Here is a 24,130-nt window from a genome sequence, read left to right on the forward strand (position 1 = left end):
TAACCGTGCATTGGCAGGTGGCTAATAGCTAATTACTGGTCTCTGTTAGCAGAAGGCTGATGGCTAAAGCTATCCCTCCAGTTGCAGCTGTGTTGCTATGAGGCACACAGAGCTGGAGGGAGCTGAGGAGGGTCTCCCTACTCCTCGCCTGTGTGCATCTTTGCTAACACACATACACTTACCTGAGGCAGAGTGTGTATGTGACTCACCTCCACAGTGTTGTTGCCAGTCTTGTCATACAGGTCTTGCTGGGCTGAGAGCAGAAACACACAAGTGACACTCAGATACACAGCATGATGTGTGGATGCTAGTCGCTAACTTTGTGTTTGTTACCAGTGGGTGATCCTGTGTGTCGACTGAGTGTGTCCATCTGTCCTCCATTGGTGTGGGGAGTGTGAGTCTGCACCCCCTGTTCTCTCTCCAGCTCCCCTACAGACAGCGAGATATGACCATATAATTACATAAAGAGCCTGCTTGTGTGTGCATGTGGTGTGCGTGCGAATGCGTGTGTGTGCGTGTGGTGTGCGTGCGTATGCGTGTGTGTGTGGTGTGCGTGCGTATACGTGTGTGTGTGGTGTGTGTGCGAATGCGTGTGTGGGCGTGTGGTGTGCGTGCGTATGCGTGTGTGTGTGGTGTGCGTACGAATGCGTGTGTGGTGTGCGTGCGTGCGTATGCGTGTGTGTGTGTGTGTGTTGTGCGTGTGTTGTGCGTGCGTATGCGTGTGTGTGCGTGCGTATGTGTGTGGTGTGTGTGCGTGCGTGCGTGCGTATGTGTGTGCGTGCGTACGTGCGTATGTGTGTGTGCTCACATTGGATGTGTATCTGCTCCATCTCGTTGACCTCAGTGATGGACTCACGTAGCTCCTCTGTGAAATTCCTGAGCTCCTCTCCGCTGGGGGAGCAGAAACTCACCAGCTGCTTCTTCTCTGAAGAGAACGGACTCAACATGGTGATGCCATGAGCATAGTCTGAACACACACACACACACAAAAACAGTTAGCTATGTAACCAGAATGGCGATGCCATGGGCATAGTAGGACTCTGGACAGATAATGTCACCGCTCATAGTTAGCTATGTATGGGGCAGTACAGTGTAATAGCATAGTATAGCAGTAGTAGTAGTAGTAGTAGTAGTAGTAGTAGTGTAGTAGTAGTAGTGTAGTAGTAGTAGAGTAGTAGTAGTAGTGTAGTAGTAGCGTTACTTTTAAAGTAGTAGTAGTAATAATAATAGTAGAGCTGTAGTAGTAGCAGAGTAGTAGTAGAGTAGTAGTAGTAGTAATAATAATAGTTGAGTAGTAGTAGTAGTAGTAATAGTATAGTAGTAGTACTAGTAGTAGTAATAATAGTAATAGCAGTAGTAGAGTAGTAGTAATAATAATAGTAGAGTAGTAGTAGTAGTAGTAATAGTAGTAGCAGAGTAGTAGTAGAGTAGTAGTAGTAATATTAGTAGCAGAGTAGTAGTAGTAGTAGTAGTAGTAGTAGTAGTAGAGTAGTAGTAGAGTAGTAGTAGTAATATTAGTAGCAGAGTAGTAGTAGTAGTAGTAATAATAGTAGAGTAGTAGTAGTAGAGTAGTAGTAGTAGCAATAGTAGTAGCAGTAGTAATAGTAGTAGCAGAGTAGTAGTAGTAGAGTAGTAGTAGTAGCAATAGTAGTGGCAGTAGTAGTAGTAGTAGTAGCAATAGTAGTAGCAGTAGTAGAGTAGTAATAGTAGTAGAGTAGTAGTAGGTGTAGTAGAGTAGTAATAGTAGTAGTGTAGAAGTAGTAGTAGCAGAGTAGTGGTAGTAGTAGTAGTAGTAGTAATAATAATAATAATAGCAGAGTAGTAGTAGTAGTAGTAGTAGTAGTAGTAGTAGTAATAATAGAGTAGAATAGTAGTAGTAGTAGTAGTAGTGTAGTAGTAGTAGTAGTAATACTAATAGCAGTAGAGTAGTGGTAGTAGTAGTAGTGTAGTAGTAGTAGTAGTAGAGCAGTAGTAGTAGTAGTAGATGTGTAGTTGTAGTAGTAGTAGTAATAATAAGTGTAGTAGCATATTAGTGGTAGTAGTAGAGTAGTAGTAGTGATACTAATAGTAGAGTAGTAGTAATAGTGATAGTAGAAGCAGTAGTAGTAATAGTGGTAAAGTAGTCTTAGTAGTAATAATAATAGTAGAGTAGAAGTAGTAGAGTAGTAGTAGTAGTAGTAGTAGTAGTAATAGTAGTGGCAGAGTAGTGGTGGTAGTAGAGTAGTTGTAGTGATAATACTAGTAGAGTAGCAGTAGTAGTTGTAGTAATATTAGTAGTAGTAGTAAAGTAGTAGTAGTAGTATAGTAGTAATAATAGTAGAGTAGAAGTAGTTGAGTAGCAGATTAGTAGTAGTAATAATAATAATAGAGTAGTGATAGTAATAGTATTTATTAACCTTTATTTAACTAGGCAAGTCAGTTAAGAACAAATTCTTACAATTGTACAATGACGGCCTATCCCAGCCAAACCCTACCCTAGCCCGGACAACGCTGAGCCAATTGTGCACCGCCCTATCAGACTCCCAATCACGGCCGGTTGTGATTCAGCCCAGGATTGAACCAGGATCTGTAGTGACACCTATAGCACTGAGATGCAGTGCCTTAAACCGTTGCGCCATTCGGGAGCTACTAGTAGTAGTAGTGTAGTAGTAGTTGTAGTAGTAGTAGCAATAGTAGAGTAGTAGTAGTAGTAGAGTAGTTATAGTAGTAGTAGCAAGTTGTAGTAGTTGTAGTAGTTACATTCATTGCTGAAGAGGTGAAACTGCATGCCCAGTAGACCCATGGCTTTACAGAAGGTGTAGGAAGCAGAAGTCTTCTTCTTTGGACACAGCTTCAGGATCTGTGTGAGGAGACAACAGAATGGACATAAGCCATACAGTGAGCACACACGCATACGTGCACATACACATACGCACACACTTATACAACAGGTGGGTCTAATCCTGAATGCTGATTGGTTAAAAGCGCATTCCAGCCGGTGTCTATTCCACAAATTACCACCGGCTAAATCTATGACCGTTCGATTTGACTGCGCCATCCAGTGTCTCATCAGCCCAGCCAGACAATTAAATGAACTTGATCTCCATTTAGACGTCATCTCACATTTCTTTTAGACTAACATTTAGTTTTCAACAGCGAAAATGTGTATAAACCTTACTGTCTGTCTCTCCGACATTTGCAAAGTTTTTTCAATATTCAAATTCGATATCCAACTGTCCCATGGAAATGAACGTGTTGGAATCGGGAGTTGGGACGAGAGAGAGGCAGGCAGCGTTTTCAGCCAGTCGAAGTCATGAATCAGCTGGCATCATTTTTATGGATATATATAAAGAAATGTCAATTGAAAAAGGTACAACGAAACGAAGTGCAGCTAGTTTGCAGTATTTTCATCTTCAGTTTGAAGGTATTGTGTTAATTGTGCTTATTTAACCGTTAAAAACAGACCGCAAAGTGAAATATTTTACTTGGCAAGAAAGAACGGGCAGCACAGCCTACCGGTTGACGTCTCAATCGCGTTGTGCTTGTTTTGTCCAGCAGAGGGGGCTGCTCGCTATACAGCTTCATTCACTCTTCTTCTTCTACTAACTACTTGCTCGCGATAGTTTTAGAGAAAACTGCTGTGGAAAACTCGGCCAGAAGCTAGCAAGTGTCAAGTGAACCCACAACATCACCAGAAACGTCTTTTCAAGCCAGGTAAGTTAAAATCGTTTGAGATAATAGCTAGTGATGTTATGTAACAATGTATTATATAGATAGATGTTCTGCTCTATAAGGTTTTAAATAGGTTATGCTAGCTAACGTTAGCTATGTAGACTAACGTTAAGTTAGCTAGCTACTGTTATGGTAGCTAGGTTAAAAAACGTTCACATGTAAACATGCAGTGGACGGGATATTTTGAAAATATGATTATATTAAATGAATGCACAATTAATTCTGAGAATATTTTTGTAGATTACAATTTTAATGGTTTGGAATTAGAATAAGTAGTGTGAAAATATTGTAATGAAACAGCAGGGAGTAGGTTTCGAACCCTCGACCTTCTAGCCCGAGGTCCGGCGCGCTATCGACGGTGCCGCAAAAGCATGCTCAAACGGCAGAGTCGATTTCCATGCTTATAAACCCAGGGTCGTTACACTACTCCCTCCTTTCAAAGAGCGCGTCCTCGCGGCTCTACGTCTTCCAGGAACGCTCTCAGCGGCCAAGCACACGCACTGTCGTGGATACGAGGTACGATCACTTCTGACACCAATGTAATGAAACAGCAGGGAGTAGGTCTTGAACCCTCGACCTCGAGGTCCGGCGCGCTACCGACTGTGCCGCAAAAGCATGCTCAAACGGCAGGGTCGATTTCCGCGCTTATAAACCCAGGGTCGTTACAATATATTTAGAAATGTTCATGGATAACATTAGTAGTGGAGAGGAAGGAGAGGAGGAAGAAGAGTGAAGGAGACAGAGGAGGAAAGGTAAAGCTATGGTTACAGAGCCTGCCAATTTATTATTCCAAACAATGTTTTTGAGATAAATACAAAAATGAGGCAAGCAATGGGAATCTGTTAACCAAAGTATTTTATCTAATATTATGTTGTTTATTAATACAGATTGGAGAGAAAGGAGAAGGAAAAATTAAGGGAGTTAAAAAGAGTGAAGGAAGGAGAGTGTAGAAGAGTGAGGTGGAAAGGTGAAGAGAAGGAAAGGAAGACGAGTGAAGAAAAGAGGAGAAGAAAAAGTTGAGCGTAAGAAGAGTGACACAAGAACAGACAGAGGAGATACAATGACACTTTCCAAGAAACGGAAATGCACTTTTTATGAAAAACATGAGAGAATTTCCATTTATACGCTCAGGTCAAGACGATAGAATTGTTCACTGCACCCTTTGTAATTCCTCTCTTTCAATTGTCAGCCGGAGAAGAACGGCAGTGGTAGAAAATCAGCAGCCGAAAAAGCATAAAGCCTCTCTGATTGGCCGTGTTGGTATGCCCTCTGTCACCACATTCTTCAAGAAGGTAGAGCCTTCCCAAGAACAATATGGTTTAGCTGTGCAGGAGGGTGTCTTTGCATACCACACTATGTGACACAATCATAGTTACAGATCTATGGACTGCACAGCACAACTGACACGGAAGCTTTGTGAGCCAAAGTGTACATGTGCTAGGACAAAATGTGACGCCATAGTGAGTGTGACGCCAACGTGTTAGCAACATGGGCAACTACTTTGCTAACACAGGACCTAGACCAGGTTGAATTTGTGTCCCTGTCCATTGATACGTCCAATCATGGACATTTAAAGCTGCTGCCAATAGTAGTCAGATATGTAAGATATATGATGGCAGCACATCTATGGAAACAAAACTGCTTGATTTTGTTGAATTGAATGGAGAAACAGCAGAGGAAATTGCAGCCGAGGTCCTGGTGGTCATCCAAAAATGTAACCTGGAAAACATTCTCTGCCGACAACAAATACCAACTTTGGAGGGCTGAATAGGCTGGGGAGGGTCAATGTCCATACCAAAGTTAAAAATTCTCTGCAGCGGGAGGTTGGCTTCGGTTGTCCTGCCCACATCACTTATAACACAGCCAGAACAGCTTTGGATATGATGTTGAGTACCTGCTCACAAAGATATTTGGATATGTTCATATTTTCACCGTCAGAGTAGAAAGACTGAAGGGCTTTTGTGAGTTTGTTGGCCAGGAGTACCATAACATTTTAGGACACAGCTATGTTTGCTGGCTGTCCATGCTCCCTGCTCTAGGAAGAGTGCTGAAAATGTATGTGCCATTGAAATCCTTTTTTATTTCTGAAGACAAATGCCCTGTTGTTCTGTGAACAATGTTCAAAGGTCCACTGACTGAACTTTGGCTGGCCTTTGTCCATGGAAACTTGACCGTATTCAGTGACACGATCAAGATGCTTGGAGGCCAGGACCACTGTGCTGTGGAGTCAGCTGCAATTCTGAGAAACGTTGAGGCAAAATTCTCTGCAAGAGATGATGACAACTTCATTACAGTTTTGGTCAGAGGACTTCTGAAAGAGCTAGAGGAAAATGGAGCCATGTCTAAAGAGAGCTTTCTCAAAACATCCCAACCATTCTTCACTACGGCTGTGAACTACTTGCAAGCATGGGGAAAGCACACAGATAATCTAAAAGATTTACATGGTCTCCTTTTAAAAAGGCAACCTCAGCGTGAAGAGATCCAGAAGGCAGCAGGCACACTGCAGGAAAAATACCCCAATGTGACCATCAATGAGGATGCATTGTGTGACGAGGTTACTGGCCTGCAAGAGTTCCTAAAGGGGGATCGCTTGAAGAATGGAAAACATCTGAGATACCACTTAGTCAGAGATGGAACACAGTGGTTACCCACTTCAAAGAGAATGACATCCCACACACTAACCTAGCTAGATTAGCGTCTGTTGTCATGTGCTTACCTGGAAGTAATGCACCAGTCGAGAGAGTGTTCTCCCAAATTAATGATCTATGGACAGCAGCAAGAAATAGGTTTACTGTTACTACCATCAAGGCCATGCTTATTGTGAAGATAAACTTCAACCTCCCCTGCCAGGAGTTCATGGAGAAGCTGGCCAAAGACAGAGCAATCCTGATGAAGATACATTCTTCGGAGAAATATACATATTAGGTTGGTATAAGTATATTATGTAGTTACCAATCTCGTCAGCATCTTATTTCTTTATGTTAAGTATTTCACATTTACTATTGTCAATTTTTTCAATTTTGCTCATGTTCTCTTCTGCTCTTATTGTAGCAGGACCACTGAATGGCTGTTCAGATCGGACAGTTCTGTCTTGTCTGTAGTGTTTCTGTAATATAGTTGTTTTCTGTCTATCACAGTGGGCCTGTTAAGACTAAATACATGAAACCGGAATTGTCCCCCTTTTTTATTTCATAGATAATATAACATTGGCTATTTTAATTATATATTGACCACCGAACTGGAAATGTCCCCGGTTTTCATTTCAGACATCTGGTCACCTTACCTAACAGAGAGTACATTTTCTATGCCAGGTGAAATCGTGCCTCATTAGCTCATTATTATGGAATTATCCAAATAAATATCACTAGAAAACAGCTTAAACAAATGCAGCTACTGTTGTTTCTGTTTGCACTGTTTGACGTGACTAAGTTAGCCGTAGTTGGCTAGCTAGCAAGCAAGCCATAAGAACGTTGCCAGCCAGTATGGCAATGGAACATTTAGAACAGTGGTCACCAACCAGTCGACTTGTCGATCTCCAAGGCATTTCTAGTCGATCGCCAAACATTTCTGTAATAAACTGTAATGGTTGTCGTCAGGAGATAGAGAGGACCAAAGCGCAGCGTGGTTAGTGTTCATCTTTTTAATGGAAAACTGAACACTTCAAAAACACAAAACAACAAAGTGACAACCGAAACAGTTCTGTCTGGTGCAGTCACACAAAGACTGAAAACAACCACCCACAAACCCCAACAGAAAACAGGCTACCTAAATATGGTTCCCAATCAGAGACAATGACTAACACCTGCCTCTGATTGAGAACCATATCAGGCCAAACAAGAAACCCAACCTAGAAACACAAATCATAGAATACCCATCCAACTCACGTCCTGACCAACTAAAACAAAGAAATAACACAAGAATTAGGGTCAGAACGTGACATAAACCCAAAGATAAAGCCTTTGTGTTCCTAATTTGTTTTATTAGTCTCAGGCTGTTGGTGGTAGGTGCAGCCCTGGGCGCCGGGTAGGAAAACTGTTACCATTTCATTTGTCTGAAGGTACAAACTCTGCCTTCCCGGTGGGCCTGGAGAGGAAATCAAGTACACTATGCGTACCGCTGGCCAATCAGATTGCTCAGATGACCAAATCTGCAGTAACGTAGGAGGCGTAAAAGAAAGCTACGGCAAAATTGATACTGTGAGATTTCAAAACATTTAAAACCTTAACTAGAGAGAGACTGTCAACGAATACAGCAAAGAGCTGCTGTTTTTATGAGAGTTCATATTTAAGTTCATACTCAGAGCTGTCAACACTTTGTATTCAACACTTTTATAACCCATAAAATGCGCGTTCTTCCTATTTCCACTCAGCGCTACAACAAGCAGTGCAGCAGTAATGAATGAATAGGAAAGTGCATATATAGGCTTGCGTTGTTGTTATTATTAGCGGCTTGGATAATTTTTAATATCAAGGAATATTTAACTTTCTCTGTTCATAGGAGTAACAACATGAATTTGTCCATGAGGCAGAAATAATGCAGTGCGACTCGAGTTTCGCCATCAGCTGGAAGACAGTGTCCCTTTTTGGTCAGTGGAGGAAAGGGAGAGCGGAGGGATGTTGAGAGACAGAGCCTCAGTCTGCTGCTCTCTCCCTGAGACTGACCATCAGATGCAACCACCATCAGCCCAGTAAAATAAAAAGCTAATTATTTAAATGTATTTTCACTCAGCTGTGGCTCACAAGTAATAGAACAATGGATCTATTACCGGTGTGATCATATAGCCTACCTCAAGATTTGAAATATATATATTTTTTAAATGTCCTGAACAACAATGCATTGGCAGGTAAATTCAAGCAAAGCCAGTATGTGGTGATAATGTATTGGGCCTATAGCTTACTGCACCAACCTCATTGCTACAGTACTGTTTTTAATTGGTTAATGTTGCATAGGCTTACATTTTTTAAGTCATGTTAATAAAAAAAATCAGAGCGGTAGATCTCAGCATTTTGACTCAGAAAGTGATCTTGACTCAGAAACGGTTGATGACCACTGATTTAGAACGAAAGACTGGGTCGTGTCCATAGATACAGAACAAAAAGACTGAACAACTGGGTCGCGTCCATAGAAACAGAACAAAAAGACTGAACGACTGGGTCGCGTCCATAGATACAGAACAAAAAGACTGAACAACTGGGTCGCGTCCATAGAAACAGAACAAAAAGACTGAACAACTGGGTCGCATCTCTGGCAACCGAACCAATAGAACGAATGACCGGCCGGCTTGGGTAGCAACCCTAGATTTGTTTTGGGACTATATCTTGTGAAAGGAAGAATAAATTCATCAGAATAATGTTTTTAATGAAAATCATTATTTGATTATGTTGGTACCATTGCATAAAAGTGATAATGCCTGAGAAGCCGGTGTTTGGAGGATATATTGGCACGGTTTTCCAGGTCTAACAACACCATTGCCAATATATCCTCCAAACACCAGCTTCTCGGGCATTATCACTTAAATAAACACTGGTCATGCTTTAACGTGTGGGTGTGTGTGTGCATGTGTCCATGAGTGCGTGTGTGTGTGCTTGTGTGTGTTCTCACCAGTATGAGGTCGTTGAAAAGGAACACCTCTCTTTGGGTGTTCGCCAGTTTCTGTTTCAGAGGTTTGTTGAAGTCTGCCACCTCAAACAAACGACAGCAGCAGACCAGCCTACGGTGGGGCACAGACAGGATCTACAGAAAAACACACACACACACACATACAGTTGAAGTCGGAAGTTTACATACACTTATTTTTCAACCACTCCACAAATGTCTTGTTAACAAACTAGTTTTGTCAAGTCGGTTAGGACACCTACTTTGTGCATGACACAAGTATTTTTTCCAACAATTGTTTACAGACAGATTATTTCATTTATAATTCACTGTATCACAATTCCAGTGGGTCAGACGTTTACATACACTAAGTTGACTGTGCCTTTAATCAGCTTGGAAAATTCCAGAAAATAATGTCATGGCTTTAGAAGCTTCTGATAGGCTAATTGACATAATTTGAGTCAATTGGAGGTGTACCTGTGGATGTATTTCAAGGCCTACCTTCAAACTCAGTGCCTCTTTGCTTGACATCATATGGAAATCAAAAGAAATCAACCAAGACCTCAGAGAAACATTTTTAGACCTCCACAAGTCTGGTTCTTCCTTGGGAGCAATTTCCAATCACCTGAAGGTACCACGTTCACCTGTACAAACAATAGTACGCAAGTATAAACACCATGGGACCACGCAGCCGTCATACCACTCAGGAAGGAGATGCGTTCTGTCTCCTAGAGATGAACGTACTTTGGTGCAAAACGTGCAAATCAATCCAAGAACAACAGCAAAGAAACTTGTGAAGATGCTGGAGGAAACAGGTACAAAAGTATCTATATTCACAGTAAAACGAGTCCTTTATCGACATAACCTGAAAGACCGCTCAGCAAGGAAGAAGCAAGTGCTCCAAAACCGCCAAAAAAACTACGGTTTGCAACTGCACATGGGGACAAATATTGTACTTTTTGAAGAAATGTCCTCTGGTCTGATGAAACAAAAATAGAAAATGTTTGGCCATAATGACCATCGTTATGTTTGGAGGAAAAAGGGGGAGGCTTGCAAGCCAAAGAACACAATCCCAACCGTGAAGCATGGGGGTGGCAGCATCATGTTGTGGGGGTGCTTTGCTGCAGGAGAGATTGGTGCACTTCACAAAATAGATGGCATCATGAGGCGGAAAAATTATGTGGATATATTGAAGCAACATCTCAAGACATCAGTCAGGAAGTTAAAGCTTGGTCGCAAATGAGTCTTCCAAATGGACAATGATCCCAAGTATACTTCCAAAGTTGTGGCAAAATGGATTAAGGACAACAAAGTAAAGGTATTGGAGTGGCCATCACAAAGCCTTGACCTCAATCCTATAGAACATTTGTGGGCAGAACTAAAAAAAGTGCATGCGAGCAAGGAGGCCTACACACCTGACTCAGTTACACCAGCTCTGTCAGGAGGAATTGGCCAAAATTCACACAAATTATTGTGGGAAGCTTGTGGAAGGCTACCTGAAACGTTTCACCCAAGTTAAACAATTTGAAGGCAATGCTACCAAATACTAATTTAATGGATGTAAACTTCTGACCCACTGGGAATGTGATGGAAGAAGTAAAAGTTTAAATAAACCATTCTCTCTACTATTATCCTGACATTTCACATTCTTAAAATAAAGTGGTGATCCTAACTGACCTAAGACAGGGATTCTTTACTAGGATTAAATGTTAGGAATTGTGAAAAACTGAGTTTAAATGTATTTGGTTAAGGTGTATGTACATTTCCGACTTCAACTGTAAACCATGGGGTAAACACACACACAGACTCCACTCTCTCTCTCACACACACACACATACACCAATCTCTCTTTCAGGCTCTCCCTCAGTCACACAACACACTCACCGTCTTCATGCCCAGTATGGACTGTTCCACACGGCTGACGTAGGTGACGTGGTCTTCGTTGGAGCGTAGCTCTCTCTGCTGGGTCCTCTCATAGATCCCTGTCACCATCTCCCTGGGGATGTCTGCCCCGTCATCCACTCCTGAGGGAACAGGGACACACAAGGAACTAGAGAGGGAATTCCCGAAAATGAATTGCAAACTGAATTAACTCCACCCCTGGTTCAGGCTCGTTGCAGCACAAGGCAGGAGTGGCTGATGTTAGGATCATCAGGGACCTCAGCCATTCGAGCCACGGCCTGTTCTCCCCACTTCCATCACTCAGATGCGGGCAGTACAGGAGCATCATGGCTAAAACAAACAGACTGGCCAATAGCTTCTACCCCCAGACCATCGGGCTGCTGAATAGCCACCACTAGTCAGCCCCCCCCACCCACCCTTTTCTGCTTCCCCACTGGACATCTACCCTGCCCCCAGCCCGATGGACATTTATCATACTGAATAGCCACCACTATTCCTACCATATCATTATTATTAATATTATTGATTCATTCACACAAGTATTTCACTGTACACTGCAACTTCATCTGCGACCCTGTGCATGTGACAAAATAAAAATTAAATCTATCCCCCTGCTGTGGCTGTATCTCACCACTAGAGGGAGATCTTGTGCTGTGTTTCAGTCAAGAGAGACTCAACAGAAGCCTCATCCCCAGTAGAACATTTTCCTGAGTTATTTATTTTATTTAACTAGGCAAGTCAGTTAAGAACAAATTCTTATTTACAATGACAGCCTACACCGGCCAAACCCGGACGACGCTGGGCCAATTGTCCACCGCCCTATGGGACTCCCAGTCACAGCCAGTTGTGATACAGCCTGGAATCAAACCAGGGTCTGTAGTGATGCCTCTAGCACTGAGATGCAGTGCCTTAGACTGCTGCACCACTCGGGAGCGGGCAGGAGTTAATGATGTTCAACTCCCAGTCCATCCTCTCTCACCCCCCAATTTGGTGTGTTCTCTAGATTCACCATCCCTGATCCCCCACAATTCAATCTGTCTCCTTCAACCAGCTGTCAATCATTCCATATGAAATTGGTCCTGTGTTGTATTAAAATATATGCTGAGTATACAAAACATGACATAGACTGACCAGGTGAATCCAAGTGAGAGCTATGACCCCTTATTGATGTCACTTGTTAAATCCACTTCAATCAGTGTAGATTAAGGGGAGGAGACAGGTTAGATAAGGATTTTTTAACCTTGAGACAATTGAGACATGGATTGTGTATGTGTGCCATTCAGACTGTAAAGGGGCAAGACAAAATATTTAAGTGCCTTTGAACAGGGCATGGTGGTATGTGCCCGGCCCACCGGTTTGTGTCAAGAACTGCAACACTTCTGTTTTTTTCACGCTCCAGTTTCCCGTGTGTTTCCCGTGTGTAACTTGAGTCAACATGGGCCAGCATCCCTGTGGAACGCTTTTGACACCTTGAAGAGTCCATGCCCCGACAAATAGAGGCTGTTCTGAGGGCGAAAGGGGGTGCAACTCAATATTAGGAAGGTGTTCCTAATGTTTGGTATACTAAGTGTACAAAGCATTGTCTGTGCACCTGTTCTATAAATAACCGCTCCAGTGTCTCTAGTCTCTAACACCAGGCTCAGAAACACTGTCATAAATGTTGCAAGACTTCTGCAGCTTATTATACTGAGTCAAACACACACAGGCACACACTGTCCATAAATTACCACCGTGGACTTCAGATTATTTTTATTCTTTCTTCTATCAGTAGGCTCAAAAGAAAAGCAAAAAAGGCAAAAACAAAGACGCAACCCCACTAACAAGCTAGGTACCGTTTAATAAGCTAGGTACCGTTTAATAAGCTAGGTACCGTTTAATAAGCTAGGTACCGTTTAATAAGCTAGGTACCGTTTAATAAGCTAGGTACCGTTTAATAAGCTAGGTACCGTTTAATAAGCTAGGTACCGTTTAACAAGCTAGGTACCGTTTAATAAGCTAGGTACCGTTTAACAAGCTAGGTACCGTTTAATAAGCTAGGTACCGTTTAACAAGCTAGGTACCGTTTAATAAGCTAGGTACCGTTTAACAAGCTAGGTACCGTTTAATAAGCTAGGTACCGTTTAACAAGCTAGGTACCGTTTAATAAGCTAGGTACCGTTTAACAAGCTAGGTACCGTTTAATAAGCTAGGTACCGTTTAACAAGCTAGGTACCGTTTAATAAGCTAGGTACCGTTTAACAAGCTAGGTACCGTTTAATAAGCTAGGTACCGTTTAATAAGCTAGGTACCGTTTAACAAGCTAGGTACCGTTTAATAAGCTAGGTACCGTTTAACAAGCTAGGTACCGTTTAATAAGCTAGGTACCGTTTAATAAGCTAGGTACCGTTTAACAAGCTAGGTACCGTTTAATAAGCTAGGTACCGTTTAACAAGCTAGGTACCGTTTAACAAGCTAGGTACCGTTTAATAAGCTAGGTACCGTTTAACAAGCTAGGTACCGTTTAATAAGCTAGGTACCGTTTAACAAGCTAGGTACCGTTTAATAAGCTAGGTACCGTTTAATAAGCTAGGTACCGTTTAATAAGCTAGGTACCGTTTAATAAGCTAGGTACCGTTTAATAAGCTAGGTACCGTTTAATAAGCTAGGTACCGTTTAACAAGCTAGGTACCGTTTAATAAGCTAGGTACCGTTTAATAAGCTAGGTACCGTTTAACAAGCTAGGTACCGTTTAATAAGCTAGGTACCGTTTAACAAGCTAGGTACCGTTTAATAAGCTAGGTACCGTTTAATAAGCTAGGTACCGTTTAACAAGCTAGGTACCGTTTAACAAGCTAGGTACCGTTTATAGATTTGTGTTTCACACACAAACAACACACAGACAGACAAACACAGACACACATATACAAAGACAGCCAGTCACCTCGTAGGTTACGTATGAAGTCGTCAAGGCCCATCTTGCGTTGAGGTTTGATGTTAGGGGAATACATATCAGTGTTGAGGAGGACCACAGCAAAGGCCAGGATGAAAATGGTGTCTGGGTTATGGAACTGCTGCACCACCTCGGGATTACACATACAATACCTCTGACTGGAGAGATGGAGAGAGAGAGATGTAAAGAGAGTTGTTGTTACAAATACAGTACCTCTAACAGGGGGGTAGAGGGAGATATTGAAAAAGAGACAGAGAATGAGATAGTCAAAGAGAGAGACAGTGAAAGGGACACAAAGACAAAGTGAAATAATAACAATAATAATTTGGTGGATGCATAAATGTGTTCTATTTCTGTGCACTGGACATGAATTGGATGTGTTTTTTGCATATACCAACTCCCCCTGAGAGTGAGAGTTCTTAACAGCAACCCTGACTTAATTAGGGTTAAGTGCCTTGCTCAAAGGCACATCAACAGATTTTCCACTTTGTCTCTGGCCCAATACTAAATGCTAGGCTATCTGCCGAGACAGAAAGCTATTCTGTTGTAATGGCCTCAGAGACAAACTGCTTGTCCATTCGTGTCATTAGTTAGTAACTATTTAATTTTTCTTTCTTAACTTCAGACATTATGTAATACTGTTTATTTGTGGGTTCTTACATCCTGAGAAGAGATACACACATACAAGCTTCCTGAGTTTTCAGTTTCTTGAGAGTCCTGCTGCACATCAAATACTCTTGACACTGGGAAGGAGCAGTGTTTGTGTGAGTTCAGAAGCTGATATCCAGGTCACTGCTAACATATTCACAAAAGCATACAGCAGGATGGGTCTAACACTCAACCCCAGAAAAACAAAGAACTACTTCCAGCAACCATGGGAAGCAACCTGCCATCCCCCAAGGTCACTGCCAACAATACAATACTTGAAAACATTCCCAGTTTCACATACCTAGGTAGCCACCTCTCCACCAATTTCCTAATGGATAATATCCTAAGACCGCACTCAATGAGATGTATGAGGCCATAAGCAAATAGGAAAACGCTCATCCAGCGGCGGCGCTCCTAGTGGCCGGGGGCTTTAATGCAGGAAACTTAAATCTGTTTTACCTCATTTCTACCAGCATGTTAAATGTGCAACCAGAGGGGGAAAAAACTCTAGAGCAACTTTACACACAGAGACTCGTACAAAGCTCTCCCTCGCACTCCATTTGGCAAATCTGACCATAATTCTATCCTCCTGATTACTGCTTACAAGCAAAAACTAAAGCAGGAAGCACCAGTGACTCACTCAATAAAGAAGTGGTCAGACGACGCAGATGCTAAGTTACAGGACTGTTTTGCTAGCACTGACTAGAATATGTTCCGGGATTCTTCCGATGGCATTGAGGAGTACACCACATCAGTCACTGGCTTCATCAATAAGTGCATCAACAACGCTGTCCCCACAGTGACCGTATGTACATACCCCAACCAGAAGTCATGGTTTACAGGCAACATCCGCACTGAGCTAAAGGGTAGAGCTGCCACTTTCAAGGAGCGGGACTCTAACCTGGAAGCTTATAAGAAATTGCGCTATGCCCTCCAACGAACCATCAAACGGGCAAAGCATCAATATAAGACTTAAGATTGAAATGTACTACACCAGCTCCAACGCTCATCTTATGTGGCAGGGCTTGCAAACTATTACAGACTACAAAGGGAAGCACTGCCGTGAGCTGCCAGTGACAAGAGCCTACCAGACGAGCTAAATTACTTCTATGCTCGCTTCGAGGCAAGCAACACGGAAGCATGCTGGCCAACTGGCAAGCGTCTTCACTGACATTTTCAACCTGTCCCTGACTGAGTCTGTAATACCAACATGTTTCAAGCAGACCACCATAGTTCCTGTGCCCAAGAACACTAAGTTAACCTGCCTAAATGACTACCGACCCATAGCATTCATGTCCGTAGCCATGAAGTGCTTTGAAAGGCTGGTCATGGCTCACAGCAACACCATTATCCCAGAAACGCTAGACCCACTCCAATTTGCATACCGCCCAAAAAGATCCACAGATGATGCAATCTCTATTGCAGTCCACACTGCCCTTTCCCACCTGGACAAAAGGAACACATACGTGAGAATGCTATTTATTGACTAAAGCTCAGCACCATAGAGCCCTCAAAGCTCATCACTCAGCTAAGAACGCTGGGACTAAGCACCTCCCAATGCAACTGGATCCTGGACTTCCTGGCGGGCCGCCCCCAGGTGGGAAGGGTAGGTAACAACACATCTGCCACACTGATCCTCAACACGGGGGCCATTAGGGGGTGTGTGCTCAGTCCCCTCCTGCACTCCCTGTTCACCCATGACTGCATGGCCAAGCACGACTTCAACACCATCATTAAGTTTGCAGACGACACAACAGTGGTAGGCCTGATCACCAATAACAATGAGACAGCTTATTAGAACCTTATTAGAACCTCTCTCTCAACGTGATGAAGACAAAGGAGATGATTGTGGACTACAGGAAAAGGAAGACCGAGCACACCCCCATTCTCATTGACGGGGCTGTAGTGGAGCAGGTTGAGAGCTTCAAGTTCCTTGGTGTCCACATCACCAACAAACTATCCAAACACACCAAGACAGTCGTGAAGAGGGTATGACAAAACCTATTCTCCCTCAGGGAACTGAAAATATTTGGCATGGGTCCTCAGATCCTCAAAAGGTTCTACAGCTGCACCATCGAGAACATCCTGACTGGTTCCCTCACTGCCTGGTAGGGCAACTGCTCGGCCTCTGACCACAAGGCACTACAGAGGGTAGTGCGTACGGCCCAGTATATCACTGAGGCCAAGCATCCTGCCATCCAGGACCTCTATACCAGGCAGTGTCAGAGGAAGCCCCTAAAAATTGTCAAAGACTCCATCAACCCTAGTCATAGACTGTTGTCTCTGCTACCCCACGGCAAGCGATACTGGAACGCCAAGTCTAGGTCCAAAAGGTTTCTTAACAGCTTCTAACCCCAAGCCATAAGACTCCTGAACAGCTAATCTAATGGCTACCCAGACTATTTGCATGAATTTTATCCACATTTTCTCCCCAATTTTGTGGTTTCCAATTGTTAGTAGCTACTATCTTGTCTCATCGCTACAACTCCCGTACAGGCCCGGGAGAGACGAATGTTGAAAGTCATGCGTCCTCCGATACACAACCCAACCAAGCCGCACTGCTTTTTAACACAGCGTGCATCCAACCCGGAAGCCAGCCGCACCACAGGAGTCGCTGGTGCACGGTGAGACAAGGATATCCCTACCAGCCAAACCCTCCCTAACCCGGACGATGCTAGGCCAATTGTACGTTGCCCCACAGACCTCCCGGTCGCGGCCGGGTACGAGAGAGCCTGGGCGCGAAACCAGAGTCTCTGGTGGCACAGCTGGCGCTGCAGTACAGCGCCCTTAACTACTGCGCCACACGGGAGGCCCAACACTAATTTTTCTTAAAACTGCATTGTTGGTTAAGGGCTTGTATGTAAGCATTTCCCTGTTAGGTCTACACCTGTTGTATTCGGCACATGTGACAAATAACATTTTATTTGATGATGAAATCCAACATCGGATTGCTCGAACAAGTGCTGCCTTTGGTAAACTCAAAAACAGGGTCTTCAAGGATTGCAACACTACCACCAGGAACAAAGTGGACGTGTACAAGCTGTGATCACCCCGACCCTGCTATACGGTGCGGAAACCTGGACCGCATTTTGAAAACACATCAAACCCCTTGAAAGATTCCACCACGCTGCCTCAGGAAAATACTTAACATCAGCTGGGAAGACAGACAAACAAACATCAGTCACCTGGGGTGAACCAACTCCTCCAATATAGAAGCCATCGTAATGAGACCAACTCCGATGGGCAGGTCACCTCATGAGGATGAGCGACTCAAGGCTTCCTAAACAGATCTTCTACTCACAGCTAGAGAAAATACTTGTATTTTGTCATTTATTTGAAAATACCAACTTTTCAAATACTTGAGGTAGTCGAATATAGAGATTCAACTAAAGGCATCTTATTGGCATCTATTTCCTCTGATATTCAAATACAGGTCTCAGAAAAACAAAAAATATTTGAAGGTATTTGAATATATGCAAATTATTTGACTGCCAAAGAAGTGTTTAACAGACATTTTTCAGAATTGCTTTTCATCCTGCATTTCATTACTCTTTACATCACTGTCATAGCCTATGATTCTTTAACGGTCATTTTAGCTCTTGGTTAATCATTTAAGATGGAAATTGCATTTGATGAACATCAAGGTCTCAAACTTAAGCCGCTCTGAGGGCAAAAGGGGGGCGGGTTCAACTCAATATTAGGAAGGTGTTCCTAATGTTTGGTAAACTCAGTGTTTTTGGTTCGACACAAATGGCCTAGGACATGGACATATGATAGACACATTTTTATGTACAAAAATATATAATTAATAATAATAATGAACACTGAGAGTGGTAAATCTGTCACTGAAAGTGTGAGGTCTGTGGACCCATATAGACACTGGAAAAGTGTTCAATTTACACACTGCTTAGTGTAAATACTTATTCAAATATTTTCAGTGTTAATTATATACATTTATTATATATTATTATATATGTTATATACACACTGCTCAAAAAAATAAAGGCAACACTTAAACAACACAATGTAACTCCAAGTCAATCACACTTCTGTGAAATCAAACTGTCCACTTAGGAAGCAACACTGATTGACAATACATTTCACATGCTGTTGTGCAAATGGAATAGACAACAGGTGGAAATTATAGGCAATTAGCAAGACACCCCCAATAAAGGAGTGGTTCTGCAGGTGGTGACCACAGACCACTTCTCAGTTCCTATGCTTCCTGGCTGTTGTTTTGGTCACTTTTGAATGCTGGCGGTGCTTTCACTCTAGTGGTAGCATGAGACGGAGTCTACAACCCACACAAGTGGCTCAGGTAGTGCAGCTCATCCAGGATGGCACAACAAAAATAAAGCAGCTCTCTGGGACACTTGACATTAAGACCTAGATTCAATCAGATCAAGCATAAACACGTGACTGCCGACACCTTTTTTGGCGGTGTTGGAGTTGTAACTGCATTAGACCTGTCAAATCGGTGAGCAGCTGCCTGTGTAATCATTGTCACGAAGCCACACCAGTCCTACTCACATTCGTATTTCAGAACGAGAAAGTGTAGGCTACTCTATATAGAAATAATGACACTCAAATTTAAAATCAAAATAGTGAGGATTTCTATCAGCCTAATTGAGGTGTAGATTACATATCATATCCCGGTGTTCCAACTAATAAACATGCAAGTCCTGGTATAATTCCAGGAGCCACTTGTGGATTTGACAGCTCTAATGCAGTTCCACTGTCACGGATCCCTCCAGAACATTTATTACGCACACCTGTACCCTGTTCCCAATTATTAGTACTTGTATAAGTGTGCCCTTTGGTTTCCAGTGGGCTGTCGTTTTTTGTTACAATGGCTTTCGTGCCATTGTGGATTGCGCAGCTGATTATGGGTCTCGTCCTGTGGGTTAATCATTGTGCGCATGTATTATTTATTCAAGGTACTCCTCGCTCTTTTGTTTTGGGTTTCTACCCTGTGTTTTGTTACTTGTTTGTTTGGTCTTCATCCCCGTGCCTTGACACGGCACGCCGTAATTTGGGCTTAATAAAAAAAACTATTACGCATTCTTGCGTCTGTCTCCTGATCCTTCATGCCAACGTGACATCCACCACCAAAACAACCGCTATGCAGGTGTTTGTTAGTGCAGATCTGATAGGGCTAGATTCTAAGTGTGCATAAAAATAACTGAGCTAATATGGCTTACTTGCTTGAAAAAATGTGGTTTCTGCTGACAATTGAGATGTACAAACTGTCATAAGGGGATGACAAGCGGATAAGAGGCAATCTGTTATTTCGATTGAGACTTTAATGAGCGAACTATGACGGACGTGGTCAATATAACTATTTGTTTAGCACTTTTGAAATGTACAGTGACAGAATACAGAACATGGGCCGGTCTTACAGTATTCTCCCAAGTCAGAACCGTGGATAAATAAAGGGGGCATATAAATAAGCATACAATGAAAGCTCTTTCAATATTTGAAGATGACATTTCTCTAAAACAGGCTATAGGCTACATGTGCACCACCAACAGCTAAACAGCTTACTACACAACATACAGCTAGTATTACTTTCTTAGCTACAGTATACATATATCCCTGGCATATTACATCATTTATGCAGCAGCATACAAGACATTTTTGGACTCACCTTTTAGTGCTGTGCCCACTTGAACAGGCGGTCCTTCGTGGGCAAATTTTGTCATCAAACTTTATCGTTGAAGGCTGTCATTCTCAGGATTTATGGTGCTTTCAAGACAACTGGGAACACTTAAAAAACAAGGTTGCATCATGATGACATCAGTGATCTTCAGGTTGGAGCTCTAGAAATGCAATTGCAATTCCAAGTTGGGTGACCATTCAAAACTTATTTTCCCAGTCGGAGCTCGTTTTTTTCCAAGTTCCCAATTGTCTTGAATGCACTGAAGTCAGATTTCCCAGTTCCGAGTTTCCAGTTGTTTTGAGCACGGCAGAAGTCATGCTGGATTGACAGCATTGTCAATGTTGAATGTTAATCCTTTTAAGCTTGGAAAAGACACCCTTAAACCCAGATTTGGGACCACACACCCACTCCACTGAATAGCAGGCTAGCGATTGCTTTGCAATGCTTGCAGTTAGACACTGATTCCTTCCAAACAGCTCATTGTTGAATTTGCGATTTCCAACTTGTTGTGTAATGTTTATGTCCAATGGCCGATGAGCACCGATACATTTTATCTATAATTTCTCTTCATTATGTATCTTCATATGACAAGGATTGAAAAGGATTTGCCAGTAGATTGTCGACTTCATTCATGTTGATGAATGCTAGCTTGCCATCAAAGCTACTGTATATATGTAATTTGACTCAATTTTATCTGTGGCCAATGACCTTGAGCCTTCTTGGATGGGCACTTCTAATGTAACTCTTTGGCAGCACCTAAGGGATTCGAATTCTTGAGCTCTACCCTTAGATTTTTCAAGGCGTAGTTTCCCCACGAGTGAAAGAACATTGAACCAATCATGGCGCAACTAGAAAACATTACCAACCCCTACGTTCCGTATTTTCCGCTGGCTGCCCCACAACCACAGAATGCACTGAGCTAGGCTGAAACACCTGCATTTGGAGATGCCTTACAAAATGTGGCTTTATTAATCAATGATAACTTTTGTTATTTTTTTTACCTTGTTTGCAAACTGATATGTGACATGTATTAATGCCAAAATAACGGGTGCCACTGCTTCACATGTTGACACATATTGCTTCACATGGTTGTCACATGTTATCACATTAACTTCACATTAAATGAGATCTCACAAGATCACATGCTCACATGATCACTTGCGAAATTAATGTGTTTATCCGTAAAGGAATAACTCCGTTAAAATGACTTCTTATATCACCCTTATGACAGATGACATAACATCCGTTACCTAACAGACCTGTAATAGCATGTCTACCCTACTACCCCCTCCCAGTTCTGTATTATGTCATCCTTGAGCTGTTCTTGTCTAATGATGTTCTGTATTATGTCATTCTGTATTATGTTTCATGTTTTGTGTGGACCCCAGGAAGAGTAGCTGCTGAATGGGGATCCTAGTAAAATACCAATACCAAATACCAAAGACCCTAATCCAGGATGTAGGACACTTCTTGTTTTAGACCTAAGAGAACACTCGGTAGGTAGAATTGAGCTCATCTCTGATATTGATAGATTATCTCAGCTGCTGAGGTTATTAGTAGTTAGGTCAAATGTGGTGCTACGTTGGAACCTGCTGTTCATGGCACTCCAGAACTAGAGTGCCTAACCCTGGAGTAACCCTGATTGACTGATCAGTTTAAGGGTGTGATGTGATTGGTTGATGGGTCTGACCTGAAAGCTTCAATGAGTCTCTCCACCTTCTGGGCCTCTCCCTGGACTCTGATGTGAGACTGGAACTTCCTCAGAGCCTCATCCAGCTCCATCCCAGAGAAGTCCATCTCATCCACCACACAGCTAGAGAGACAGAGGGGGAGGAGAGGTTAGTTGCGTATGTCTCGCTCATGTCACTGTTGACGTCATTGGTGTGTGTGTGTGTGTGTACGAGGGTGAGTGTACAACTGCTCTTGGTGTTTTTTTTCTTCCTTTTTTAGTCATAGTTTCATTACAGAACCACTGACCTGGAACACATATACACACACACACACACAAATATGCTTACACACTTGACAAATGCAAATATACAGTACATATTCCGTCCAATGGATAAGGGCAAAGAAAGCTGTGTGAGACGGAGAGAGAGATAGAGGGGGAGTAGAGAGAAAAGGGCGAGAGATGTAGAGAAAAACATTGTGCTGAGTGCTGTGACCTATTTTTTCTCAAAGCAAAACACACTCTCTCCTGGTTCTCTCTCTCTCTGCAGTATGAGAGCATGCATCCATGTGTGTATGTGTGCGCATTTACAGTGGGGTCTGGAATTATTGGATCCCTTGATAAAGATCAGCAAAAAGACTGTATAAAATAAATAATACAAATACTATGCTATATTGTATGCTCAAACTACATATATTGTACTAAAGGAATAACCCCAAGCACACATCAAAATGGCCGTGCACACCAGCAGTGGGTTTGGCCTTCGAAAGAACAATGCATATGCAGAAAATACCACATCCCTACTGTAAAATCTGGTGATTTTAAGTTTAGCATACAATATTTTTGGAGCATACAATCAGTGGTGTAAAATACTTAAGTAAAATTACTTCAAAGTACTACAGTCGTGGCCAAAAGTTTTGAGAATGACACAAATATTAATTTCCACAAAGTTTGCTGCTTCAGTGTCTTTAGATATTTTTGTCAGATGTTACTATGGAATACTGAAGTATAATTACAAGTATTTCATAAGTGTCAAATGATTTTATTGACAATTACATGAAGTTGATGCAAAGAGTCAATATTTGCAGTGTTGACCTTTCTTTCTCCAGACTCCTGCAATCCACCCTGGCATGCTGTCAATTAACTTCTGGGCCACATCCTGACTGATGGCAGCCCATTCTTGCATAATCAATGCTTGGAGTTTGTCAGAATTTGTGGGGTTTTGGTTGTCCACCCTCCTCTTGAGGATGGACCACAAGTTCTCAATGGGATTAAGGTCTGGGGAGTTTCCTGGCCATGGAACCAAAATATCGATGTTTGGTTCCCCGAGCCACTTAGTTATCACTTTTGCCTTATGGCAAGGTGCTCCATCATGCTGGAAAAGGCATTGTTCGTCACCAAACTGTTCCTGGATGGTTGGGAGAAGTTGCTCTCGGAGGATGTGTTGGTACCATTCTTTATTCATGGCTGTGTTCTTAGGCAAAATTGTGAGTGAGCTCACTCCCTTGGCTGAGAAGCAACCCCACACATGAATGGTCTCAGGATGCTTTACTGTTGGCATGACACAGGACTGATGGTAGCGCTCACCTTGTCTTCTCCGGACACGCTTTTTTCCGGATGCCCCAAACAATCGGAAAGGGGATTCATCAGAGAAAATGACTTTACCCCAGTCCTCAGCAGTCCAATCCCTATACCTTTTGCAGAATATCAGTCTGTCCCTGATGTTTTTCCTGGAGAGAAGTGGCTTCTTTGCTGCACTTCTTGACACCAGGCCATCCTTCAAAAGTCTTCGCCTCACTGTGCGTGCAGATGAACTCACACCTGCCTGCTGCCATTCCTTAGCAAGTTCTGTACTGGTGGTGCCCCGATCCCGCAGCTAAATCAACTTAAGGAGACGGTCCTGGAGCTTGCTGGACTTTCTTGGGTGCCCTGAAGCCTTCTTCACAACAATTGAACTGCTCTCCTTGAAGTTCTTGATGATCCGATAAATTTTTGATTTAGGTGCAATCTTACTGGC

The 24,130-nt window shown here is 42.6% G+C and overlaps 1 protein-coding gene across 2 annotated transcripts in view; it reads right to left on the bottom strand.

Moving 5' to 3' along the window:
• The window catches only part of iqsec3b (IQ motif and Sec7 domain ArfGEF 3b), a 47,032-nt gene that overhangs the window by 2,855 nt on the left and 20,047 nt on the right, over nucleotides 1-24,130 (bottom strand). For both annotated transcript variants that reach the window (XM_036976378.2, XM_036976369.2), the window contains exons 7-14: nucleotides 22,135-22,257; nucleotides 14,129-14,295; nucleotides 11,191-11,330; nucleotides 9,313-9,444; nucleotides 2,740-2,839; nucleotides 809-967; nucleotides 334-429; nucleotides 210-253 (exon numbers count right to left, since the gene is read on the bottom strand). In XM_036976378.2, the coding sequence (XP_036832273.2) occupies nucleotides 210-253; nucleotides 334-429; nucleotides 809-967; nucleotides 2,740-2,839; nucleotides 9,313-9,444; nucleotides 11,191-11,330; nucleotides 14,129-14,295; nucleotides 22,135-22,257 (961 nt within the window). The remainder of the gene's footprint in view (nucleotides 1-209; nucleotides 254-333; nucleotides 430-808; nucleotides 968-2,739; nucleotides 2,840-9,312; nucleotides 9,445-11,190; nucleotides 11,331-14,128; nucleotides 14,296-22,134; nucleotides 22,258-24,130) is intronic.

The sequence above is a fragment of the Oncorhynchus mykiss genome, chromosome 1 (genome assembly GCF_057628025.1).
Source record: "Oncorhynchus mykiss isolate SJ-2025 chromosome 1, ASM5762802v1, whole genome shotgun sequence".
Taxonomy (NCBI): Eukaryota; Metazoa; Chordata; class Actinopteri; order Salmoniformes; family Salmonidae; genus Oncorhynchus; species Oncorhynchus mykiss.